The sequence below is a fragment of the Camelina sativa genome, chromosome 2 (genome assembly GCF_030686135.1).
Source record: "Camelina sativa cultivar CO46 ecotype springtype chromosome 2, ASM3068613v1".
Taxonomy (NCBI): Eukaryota; Viridiplantae; Streptophyta; class Magnoliopsida; order Brassicales; family Brassicaceae; genus Camelina; species Camelina sativa.
In genome coordinates this window covers 23,785,558-23,797,773 of record NC_141881.1, presented here as the reverse complement: position 1 = coordinate 23,797,773, position 12,216 = coordinate 23,785,558, and the positions used below count along the sequence as shown (strand labels likewise).

At 35.1% G+C, this 12,216-nt stretch overlaps 1 protein-coding gene and 1 pseudogene across 2 annotated transcripts; one reads left to right on the top strand and one right to left on the bottom strand.

The window, feature by feature from the left end:
* Positions 1-215: 215 nt before the first annotated feature.
* On the bottom strand, positions 216-4,832 carry LOC147949131 (uncharacterized; annotated as a pseudogene). Its single transcript, XR_015568980.1, has 8 exons — positions 2,116-4,832; positions 1,679-2,033; positions 1,421-1,597; positions 1,237-1,336; positions 1,003-1,155; positions 782-848; positions 408-699; positions 216-237 (listed from the first exon to the last, which is right to left on the bottom strand). The product of XR_015568980.1 is annotated as an uncharacterized LOC147949131 (transcript).
* Positions 4,833-5,406: 574 nt separating this feature from the next.
* Positions 5,407-6,495, top strand: LOC104754920 (uncharacterized). The gene has a single exon (XM_010477213.2). The coding sequence runs from the start codon at positions 5,416-5,418 to the stop codon at positions 6,493-6,495; it is 1,080 nt and encodes a 359-aa protein (XP_010475515.2). The 5' UTR covers positions 5,407-5,415.
* Positions 6,496-12,216: the final 5,721 nt, after the last annotated feature.

Here is a 12,216-nt window from a genome sequence, read left to right as displayed (position 1 = left end):
TACTCGCTAAACCGTTGTACTTTAAGACTCTATTGCGACTGACAGAAACAGATGCACAATCACTTTAGTGACAAAACAGTCGCAAAATATAAGTTCAGTCACAATATAGTCTCAATTTGTGACGTCTTTGTGACAATAAAATATTAGTCTAATTTTGTGTTAAGATTTTTTAACCAAAAAAATATTAGACAAAACATAACAGTCGCACTATAGTCTCAATTTATGACGTTTTTCTGACTATAAAATATTGATAAAATTAGAGAGAAAACATCATCGAAATTTCAATAAAATTATAATAACACTAGTGTTTGCGATTTCAATAAAATTACAAATACACAAATAATAAACATGAAAATTATTCATATTCCTCATTTTCATCTTCTTGATCTTCATCCTCATCTGAAGACGAAGACGACGACGAGTAGTTGCCACGAAATTCGTCTTCTTGTTCAGCATCGTTGATCTCAAAATCAAGTTCTTCATTAGGCTGATTACCATCTACGAAACTGTCAACTATGATCTCCTCTATTGAATCTGTCATTCCATCATCAACTGTTTGCTGCAATATAACAACCTCCTTTTGTTTTAAGTTCCCTTGTACAGCATGCCTTGGATTAACTTTCAGAACGTTGAGCCAAAGTTTTCGAGGTCGTTTAGTGTGAGGATATGAAAGATAACAAACTTGATCAGCTTGAGAACCTACACATAAAAAATGGTTCTCAATTAGATGTATATATATCTATAAATATATATTTAAAATAGAACATTACCTAATATAAACGGTTCATAATGTCGGTATCTCCTTGATGACAACACGTCAACAATGCCTCCATCGCGTATTCGAGTGCCTTTGTCAATTGTAGAGTCATACCATTCACAATAGAAAAGTGTGACCCGTAAATTCAAAAATCCTGGATAGGTAAGCTCTATGATATTTTCAATGGTCCCGTAAAAATCGTCCTCGCCAGATGAATTGGAATAAGTTTGTCCTCGGACACATACCTCATAATTCATTGTTTTTTTAGTGAGACCGTGAGCTTTTGTGTGAAACAGATAACCTCTTGTAAAATATATAGGCCAAGACTTAACTTTATTTTCAGGACCGTCCACGATTTCATGGACCCATGGAGGAAAACTTTCAAAACCACCACGCACCTGTGCCAAATATATATACAAAATTTTAGATCACAATATTTATCATGTTGATATAATTAATTGGTGGATAGTAAAACATACATATTGCTTAATCCATTCATGGAAATCTTCTTCTCTTTTCGACCTAACATCTTCATCAGATAGTTTTGGATATTCATATCGAATTTGCGCCTCCAACAATCTGTATTTTATCAACAAAAAGTAAATATTTTAAAGTTTACCTAAGAACATATGGTTATAAATATACTTGGTAAATCAAAAATACCTCTCATGTTGCTGGAAATAATCACAATTGCGCAGAACATATGCGTGTGCACATTTATAATCTTTTTCAGTTAACCAAAATTCACTACTTTTTCCGCCTGGACGACCAATTTGAGTGAATATATCTGGTACTTGTATAGGATATACAGGTACTTCACCTTCTTCATGCCGAATTAACCTGTTAAAGTTTATTTTGTAAAACTTTTTCACAATTTTAGAAGTTGATAGAAAAATTCAATAATCATATTTGAAGTTTTACCTTCTTCTCCTTGTTGTAGAAATGTGTGAAGCGAAATAGTGTTCTGAGAAATAAGATATCTCATCATTCAAGTAGGATTGAACTATTGAGCCAGCTGGATATCTTTTGTTCTTCGCTTTCCCTTTTAAACGTTAAAAAAACCTTTCGAAAGGATACATCCACCTATATTGCACAGGACCACCAAGTTGTGCTTCATAAGGTAGGTGAATAGGGAGGTGCTCCATTACATCAAAGAATGAAGGAGGGAAGATTTTCTCCAAATTACACAAGATCATGACAATATTATCCTTCAGAATTTCGAGGCGGGATTGCTCCAATGTTCTACTACATAGGTCGCGGAAAAATGCTCCAATCCCTACAAAGTTATAACATGTTATGTTGTTACATATAAATATAATATCAACAACTAAACCAAATTAAATGTTTAATTTATATACCTGAAATCGCCAGGTGGACATTACGCGGTAAAAGCTCTGCAAATATGAACGGAAGCAATCGTTCCATAAACACATGGCAGTCATGACTCTTCATTCCCGAAAACTTTCCATTTTTCATGTCAGCACAGCTAGCTAAATCTGCGACATATCCGTCTGGGAATCTAACATCTTCTTTTACCCATTTTAATAAAGCCTCTTTCGCTTTGGTTTTCAATCTCCAAATAGGGAATGGGGCTCTCCCTTGAGCATCTAGATGTAAATCTTGCCGGGAACAAAATCTTGCAATATCCAATCTTGACTGCACGTTGTCTTTCGATCTATCTTTTACATTCATAGTGGTGTACATCAAGTTATCAAAGACATTTTTCTCGACGTGCATCAAATCCAGGTTGTGCCTTAAATTCAGATCGACCCAGTACGGTAACTGCCATAATATGCTTTCTTTATGCCAATTATGCCATCTTCCGTAGCCTTTAACTTTCTTTTCGTGACCATTCCCACCGCAAATAGATGTTTTAGGTGCTTTGGCTTTCCTTATACGCTCATAGATAGCTTGACTACTCAGAGATGCTGGTGGCTTGTCATTCAATGAATCTTTCCCTTCAGAAAGTCCTTTTTATTCTTCCGCATCGGATGACTTGTAGGAAGAAATCTCCTATGACAGTCAAACCAACATGTTTTCCTCCCAGCTGGTAATTGAAAAGCACCAGTGTCATCCATACAAATTGGACATGCTAATCTTCCATGTGTCGTCCATCCCGACAACATACCGTATGCTGGAAAATCGCTTATTGTCCACATAAGAACAACTTTCATGTTGAAATTTTGATTTAGTGAGATATTATAAGCCTCAACCCCATTATACCATAACTCCTTTAACTCATCGATTAATGGTTGGAGGAAAACATCAAGGCTGGCTCGTGGGTGGTTTGGTCCGGAGTTCAGAATCGTAAGAAATAAATACTCGCTGTTCATGCACATATCCGGAGGTAGGTTGTATGGAGTTAAGATCACAGGCCACAAAGTATGATTTTTGGAGACCCCAAATGGATTACAACCATCTGTACATAACCCAAGGTAAACGTTTCGTGGCTTTTGCGCAAATGTGGGATGTAAATGTTGGAAATTCTTCCATTCAGGCGCATCAGATGGATGACACATTACTCCATCTTCTGAATCATGCTCAGCATGCCATCTCATTGATGATGCGGTCTTCTCTGATTGGTACATCCTCTTCAATCTATCTGCAATAGGTAGATACCACATACGACTGAAGGGTATTCTAGTTCTACCCCCACTACTTTTGTACCTTGGCTTCCCACAGAACTTGCAATGCTCCAAATTCCCATCTTCTTTCCAAAATATCATACAATTCTCTATACATACATCAATTGTATGGTATGGCAATCCTATCTTTCGAACTAAATTCTCTGTCTCGTAGTATGAACCAGTAGCTTGATTACCCTCTGGTAAAACCTCCGTAAACAATTCAGCCCAATCGTCCATGCATGCCTCAGACAAATTATTATCAACCTTGATGTTTATGAACCTAGACGCCAATGATAGTTGCGAATGACCTTCATGACATCCATCATAAAGTGGACTATTTGCAGCATCTAACATGTCATAGAACCGTTTCGCCTCTTCAGTGGGTTCTTCATGGATATGATCATATCCATGATCATATCCACTTTCATACTCATGATACTCATTAAAAGGCGTGGTACCATGAAATGCATCATTCACCATCTCAGCATATACATTTCCCTCAAATCCTATTGGCTGACTACCAGGTTGACTACCATGCTGACTACTAGTACTAGTATAATTTGTATTAGGATAATGACTACTAGTTCCTACCCCTAGCACGTCATAATCTTCACCATGTTCAGACCATACATAATAATTTGGCATAAATCCTTTACTATGCAAATGATTAGATATTGTCGTACCATGCAAAATAACATCGTTCTGACATTTTACGCAAGGACAGTAAAACCTACCTCCACTGTTTTGTGCCATAGGCTGGCTGTTTGCGAAATTCATGAACTGCTCAACTCCCGCCAAAAATTCTTTAGAGATATTATTTGTTCTTCCATCGATCCGATTATACATCCACTCTCGAGATGAATTCCACATAGCTTTTTTTTTTCTTTTCTTCTAAAAAAACAAATCTTCTTTCTCTCTTTTTTTTTCTTCTCTTCTAAAAAAAAAAAAAAATCTTTTTTTCACTACTTTTTTTTTATTCCGTCTCTCTACTTAGAAATGAATGAGAGTGATATGAATGGAATGGTGAGAGTGATGCGTTATATATAGTATAAATTTTGCGACTACTTTGCGACTCCAGTAAAAACAGTCGCAAATAAGGACTCCTTTGTAACTAAAAACTACATAATTGAGACAAATTAAAGCTCGAAACAGCTCAATACAAACGCAAACTGAAACATTTATCACGTTTTTTGCCGACATCAATAAGTGACTGCTTTGCGACTCTTTTGCAACAACGAACGGATGTGTCGCAAATAACGACGCATTTGTCACTGTTTTACCACGTAATAGAGACTCAAAAAAGGGTCACAAAAGTTCAGTACAAATCCACACTACCACATTTACCACGTTTTTTACCGACATAGTCACCGACTAATTTGTGACAATAAAATTAAAAGCAAAACAAAAGTGGCAAATACGTCGTGATTTAAAGACATCTTTGCGACTAACTTTACTGACTTAATCTTCAGTTTATAGTTTGTCATAAATTGCAATTATTTTGCGACGCTCTATTTTTTCTCGATAAAATGTCCCAAAGTAGTCGCATAATAGCAACGAGTTAGCGACTACAGTTAGTCGCCGTAAATTTGCGACTGTTTTACGTCCATTGTATTCGTCATCGTTAGTCCGTGGCAAAAGTGTCACAAAGTAGTCACAAAAGTTTGCGACTATAAATTCAGTCACAAAAAGTAGTCCCAAACACCGTGTTTTCGTGTAGTGAAACCGACTACACTGACAAAAATCACTAAACACACAAGTGAACTACAAATGTATTAATCCTTCTTCCAAAAAGTTTTGCTGTTAGGTTCCATTTTTACTCCACCAAAATATCCAAAAAGATTGTGTAAAATATCCAAAAAGATTGTGTGTGACTTAAAAGTCTAAAACTTGGTGGGCAAGGCCATTCATTGTATTAATGGAGGGCTTTTGGTGGAGAATAATGAATATTAGGGTTTCTTTTCGGCGTTTTCGCTAAGTAATAAGGTTTTGTTTTTAACTCTGTTGCTCTTCTTCACTAAGAACAGCTTATTAATGGCTCTGCTTCTCACCCGGCTGTCCAAGCTCTGCCTTGGAAAACCTGCGTTAGTAAGATCCTCTCCTCTGCTTCTCTCTAATGGCTTCTCATCTTCCTTGCTGCAAACACCTCCTTGTTCCATCGTCAACGCTTATCCATGTGGAGCGGATCTCGGAAAACTCACCACTAGTAATGCTAATGACCGTGTCTGCACTCATTTGGAAAAGAAGGTGCCTATGGAGTTGATGGAGGAATTGGGAACGATAGGATCATCCAATGGTTGGGTAGCTACTCTGAAGGACGGCGTGGTTCGTCTCCAAGATGATCTAAACCCACATGCATCGTATACAGATCCTAAACGCATTCCCCTGCCTCCTCTTGTAACTCTGCCTCGTTGTCAAACCCAAATCGTCACCAACGTGTCAATTTCCACACCTTCTCCTGAGGACGAAGACTGTGTTGTGGCTGTCAAGTTCTTGGGACCTCAGCTCAGCTTCTGTAGACCCGCTCAAAGTAACTCCGGGTGGACCAACATTAGAATCCCACACCCCTGCTTCTTCTCCTCCCGAGTTATGTATTCCAAGAAAGATGATACGTTTCGCATTACCGGATCTGGAGGCCATATCATCGCATCATGGGATCCTCGCACACACAAGAACAAACCAAAGTTACAGAGGTTACGATTTCTTAACCTCCCTGAGCTGACCAAGACCAAACGAGAGCTTTTGCATTCGTGTTGCACGAGCGAACACTTGGTGGAGTCAGGATCTACCGGTGAAACCTTCTTGGTTAAGTTGTACAGGAAGGCCACCGCCAGTGGTACCGTAAAAATGCAAATGAAAGGTGTAATGGTGTTCAAGCTTGACGAAAAAGGCAACGCAGTTTACACTCCAGACATTGGAGACCTCTCCATTTTCATCTCAAAGTCTGAACCTTTTTGTGTCCCTGCTAGCTCCTTTCCTGGATTGGGCTCTAACATCGTCAACGTCTTGGATGTCGACGAAAGCGCATCTGGCAGTGTTAATCATTCTTACATCACTAGTCGAAATTGTACGCCCGGGGCGCCTTACTATATTCCACCACAAAAAATAGTCTAGCTAGTAGTTTAAATCTGAGTCTGAGTCTGTAGTCTTTTCTCTTTAAGATTGATGATATGCATATTGTCTAGGAGAAGATTTGTGATATCATGTCTCTTCCAACTGCATTATGTTTAAATCCAGTTAGCAGCAATCATTCATCATTTCAAACTCCTCAACTCTTGATTTGTAATAAAATGATATGTCACATTGTTTATATACATGTCTGAATAAGCTTTAAACAGAGAAAACAAGCTCTTATCAACTTCACCGATCGACTCTGCTAATGCAACTAACTTAGTTTGATTTTTTTCTTATGTCTATCTGTATGACTAGCTAGTTACGAACATCTGTTAGTGTTATAGTGTGTATATTCATCTCCAAAGTCGTCGTCCGACAAGGAAGGATCAAATGAAACTGGTTCTGTTTCGAGAATGCTCTCTAGTTTTCAATTTTATGACAAAAGAAGCAAGTAATGCTGTTGTTGAATCAGCTGTTCTACAAGTTACCAGCCTGGGAATGCAATCTGACAATATAAAAGTGTGAGAGATGTAATGCCAAATAGAAGATCATCATCATGCATGCATGCATGGTAAGAAAAAACACTCCAAGAAAGAAGAATCAAAAACTCTAGAGATTGCATTTGTGATATAAATCTGACACTAGTAAGTATAAAAACACATACAAGCAAGCATGTATAGATCAAATGATATATGTTACATGGTTGTGTAGTGTATATACGAGTCTGCATGCATATAAGCTTAAACAGAAAAAAAAAACAAACTCTTAATTAACAACTTCACCGACTCAGTTAATGCGACTACCTTAGTTTGAAACAATTGGTTTGATTTTGGTCTTATGTCCATGATCTGTATGACTAATCAAATGAAGGTGGTTCTGTTCCCAGGATGCTCTTTGTTTTTCAATGTTATGAGAAGAGAGCCATTCTTATAATTTTTGGTTATTTTAAGTAAACTTCTTATAAGAAAGACAGATTATTTTTCTATCTTATGATTGGCATTGACCTCCGAGATGTAGCTTTTTACACGGATTGTTCAGACTTGGTGAATATGATGTTTTCGCCTTCGGACTGACCGACTTTTCCGGTGTACCTTGACAACATTCAGCTCGACAGGGACAGAGAGGAATTTTCAACTTTCTCTTTATCTTTTATCTCTCGAAATGCAAATGTAAGAGCAGATTTTCTGGTGCGTCAAGAGCGTCTTTCTTTGCTTTATATGTTGTTTGTAGACAATTTTCCACCTAATTAACTCGTTCTTTTTGTTGAAAAAAAAAAAAAAAACTTCAAATCTACTTTAAGTCCAAATAGTTATGTTTTTTTTTTTTAATTGACCAAATAGTTATGTTTTGACTACATGTGCCACTCATATGCATCTTTCGATAAATTTTATGGCTCTGTAAAAGTTTGAAAGTTAGGTATTGAATCAAATTATTATGCAGCAAGTGTAGCCATATAATCAAGGACAAATTACTTTTAAAAGGAGATGATCCGACAGTGTTCTATGTACATCATTATAGAGCATATACATATATCTTAATTCTAGTAAAAAAGAAGTACGAATTTAAGAATGTCCAAAATTATTAGTTTAATTACTTCAATTGCCACTGAATTATTGTTTTAGAAAAAGAATTTCAAAATTAATAAAGGTAATTTGGTATTAATGAAAAAATCAATTGGACCATCCAATTATAGAATCCAAGATCCATGTGTATTTAATATTCTCTCTGTTTCACAAATAGTATCATTTTGATATAATGCACACAAATTAAGAAAATTATCTAAATTTCTGTTTTATCCTTTATAAATACTCTAAAGATTTTCTCTTTCTAATTAATTAGCTCAAATTATAGGGATAAAAAAGAGAATTTAATTTTTTAAACTGCATTGAAAACATAAAATAACATTCTTTTTGTAACAAAGAAGATGTGTCAAAATGACACTCTTTGTGAAACAGAGGGAGTATGGCTTTTACCTAAAATAACTAAAAACCATTAATAACTAATTAAAAACAAAATTAATTGTAAAATACTTTAAGTTCGAGATTAGTATATTAAAAAATACCAAGCAAATTATTTTGGTAACAAAAAATAATATATTATCTCATCAAATGTATACCTGTTAGTCATTTGACGAGTTTCATTTTAAAAACCATCACAAAATCTTTAATGGATTACCATTTGAAAAATGTATATATATTTATCCATATTAAATTTATTTTTTTAAAAATATAATAAAAATATTGATACATAATTTTGAAGTCTAATATTATTTTATTTAATATGAGATATTCCATTAATAATATATGTTTATTAGTTGGAATTAATAAAAATATTTCTTAAAATCTTAACAGTAATTTTTAGACATTTATATGTATATGTATTCTTAAATAATCTTATAAGTCTTCTTAATATTCGATAACAAACAACATTTTTGGTCATTATTTTTGCTGATTATAGGAATAGTCAACTGAAAGTCAATTTCGGTCATTCTTCTTACTCCACTTCAGATGAGGTTTGTGAGTTATTCTTATTTATAAAGATTTTTGAAGAGTTCAACAAAATCATTAAAAGTGAATAAGTGAAAGATTGTTAAAGATTGCTAGAGAGTTTTGTTGATTAGTTTTCTAAAATCCTGTAAAATGCTCCCAACAATCTCTGTTTTTTGTGATACTTTCAATGACTTTATTTTGTAAAAGAAAATGTTTAAAATCATGAACCAATAACATAATAATTGAATTTATTAACAATCCTATATTCTTTTGTTTAAATTGAATAAAACAAAACTTTTAATGACTTTATAAAAATCTCAATCGAAAACCAAAAATTGTTAAGATATTAAATGACTTTTTACAAATCATAAACTAATAAACTGAACTCTAACAGAGTTTAACAAAAAATTTAATCTAATAACAACATATTCTACCTAACAATTAAAGTTTTTAAAACTCTATTCAAATCTCAAACCAATAACCCCACACTAAACGACTAAATTTTACATAGATAACAGGTTAAATTTAACAGAACAGTAAAAAATTATATCGTACAATCTAATACTATTAAATGTAAAGGTAAAAGAACAATTGTCCTGCGGGTTATATCCTATAATGTAACAAATATTATGTATAGACCTTCTTACTTTTCAACAACTAAATTTTGTTCATAAAATTTTATGCACATCAAACAAACAAAATAGTATGTATAGGGTGAGAGACCAGGGTTCGAGGAACGCCTGATGCACCAATAACCTACTGGTGGATTATGTGAGTTAGTCCACAGTGATGGGTTAGAATCGATGCCCTGCAGGGCCAGCCTATGGGGACAACTAGCAGTGAGGCTAGTGGGGTCCACGGACGGGTTGTCACATAAACAATTGGTAGCAACTTGTCTATGGGAAGGTTGTTAAAGGGTGAGGGACCAGGGTTCGAGGAACGCCTGATGCACCAATAACCTACTGGTGGATTATGTGAGTTAATCCACAGTGATGGGTTAGGATCGATGCCCTGCAGGGCCAGCCTATAGGGACAACTAGCAGTGAGGCTAGTGGGGTCCACGGAGGGGTTGTCACATAAAAATCAATTTTCATGTGACAACCCGTCCGTGAACAGATCAATTGGTGGCAACTTGTCTGTGGGAAGGTTGTTAAAGGGTGAGGGACCAGGGTTCGAGGAACGCCTGATGCACCAATAACCTACTGGTGGATTATGTGAGTTAGTCCATAGTGATAGATTAGGATCGATGCCCTGCAGGGCCAGCCTATGAGGACAACTAGCAGTGAGGCTAGTGGGGTCCACGGACGGGTTGTCACATAAAAATCCATCTGCGCGAACACGAACGTCGAACTCCCCTTCCAAATCATTTCGAATCCGTCTCAAACTCACCCAATTACCTCGGAAATCACTGGGAATCACAAAAGCAACGAACCCAAGCAACAAAACAACACAAACAGCAAAGAAAACACCCAAACAAGAGAGATCTCATGCTTAGATCAACCATGGTCAAGCACTCACCTTATCAACTGATTATAACAACCAATACAACCAGTTGAGACCCTCCTAACGTCTGAAACAGCCCAGAAACGCCCTACAACAAGCCACACAACCAAAAACGACTTATAGCAAAACTGGACAGAAACATCAGAAAAGAACAGTCTCAAAGACGAAACCCTAAAATAAAAACCAACTATTAACTATCAAATCGCTCCGGTGAAAAGCTACCCCTAGACGTCACGAAGCTTCCCACAAAATTTCAGCACGATCAGGCACCACACAAGACCACGATCTCAGTTACAATCTCTGATGGTCCCAACTCGCGTCTGAGAAAACGTGTCTCACGAAACTGCCAATAACTCATCGAGTTTAAATCCAAATCTACTTCTGTAAAAAGGCGAATGACGATGAAAGACTTGGAAATAAACCTACCAAATTTCATTACCTTTGAGAACGATTTGATATGCCAAAACTGTTTCCTCCCAAACCCTAACGATTCGGATCTTTCTCCTTTAATCTCCTTCACACCACAATAGGCTCTCTCCTCTCTCTCTATCTCTGAAAACGGCGACAAGACACTCTAAAACCCTTAATTTGTCGCTTCTCCACTTATAACACGATTTAGGGATTTTCCTTGAACCAAACTGAACCAAACAGCAATTAAAACGAACCGGACCAAACCAGAAAACATGGTGTCGATCGATACACCAAGGGTGTCGATCGACACCCACACCAAAACCTTAAAAATTGGTTCGCGGATGTTACATAAGTACACTCACTGATTGAATTATAAAATTTGGAGAAATGTTTATTTCGATTAATCATCTGCTCTTTTAAATAATTTAAATAAGTATGTTGGTATTCCTACAACTAGGATAACATATATTATAGTTTAACCATGGAGTTAAGCAATGGAAATGAAACTTGTGATTGCAAGATAAAATGCTTATATGTTACACATTGATCGTTTAAAAATGAGTAGGAACATCTAATTCTCAAATAAAGTTGATTGTTTTGTTAAAACCAACATATGTGAATTTAAATTTAATTATGCAAATTTAAAAAATAAATATGAATAGATTAGAAAGGCAAGAAATATAAAAGACATATTTTTTATATAAATAAAATAAAAATTGAAAACAATGTTAAATATATATAATACTTTCTAAATTAAAATATAGAATCAAACTCTTACAAGTTACAACACATATGAGATATAACAACATTTGATATTGGTAGGAGAGGAGGAGAGAATGTTTACTATAAGATGGTAATCCAAATTAGATAATGGAGATGAATCTTTAAAAAATAGAACAATGTAATATATATATATATAATACTTTCTAAATTAAAATATAGAATCAAACTCTTACAACACATATGAGATATAACAACATTTGGTATTGGTGGGAGATGAGGAGAGAATGATTACTTATAAGATAATAATCCAAATTATATAAAGGAGATAAATCTTTTAAAATAAGAACAATGTAAAATATATATCATGTAGTCTCTAAAATTAAAATTTAGCATTAACAATTTACAATGATATTTCATTTGTTTATTACAACCCATACAACAAAAATAAGAAATCAAAAATAACAAAAAAAGCGAAAAATGATTTGAGGTATTGTAGAAGAGAATGAGAAAATATGAAAATGAGATAGTAAAAGAATGTCAATATGAGAGAATGATAGATTGAGAGAATGCTTATTTATATGATAAGAAATGATGG

Coding starts and splice junctions, on each gene's coding strand:
- LOC104754920 (XM_010477213.2), top strand. CDS start 5,416: ATGGCTCTGCTTCTCACCCGGCTGTCCAAGCTCTGCCTTGGAAAACCT.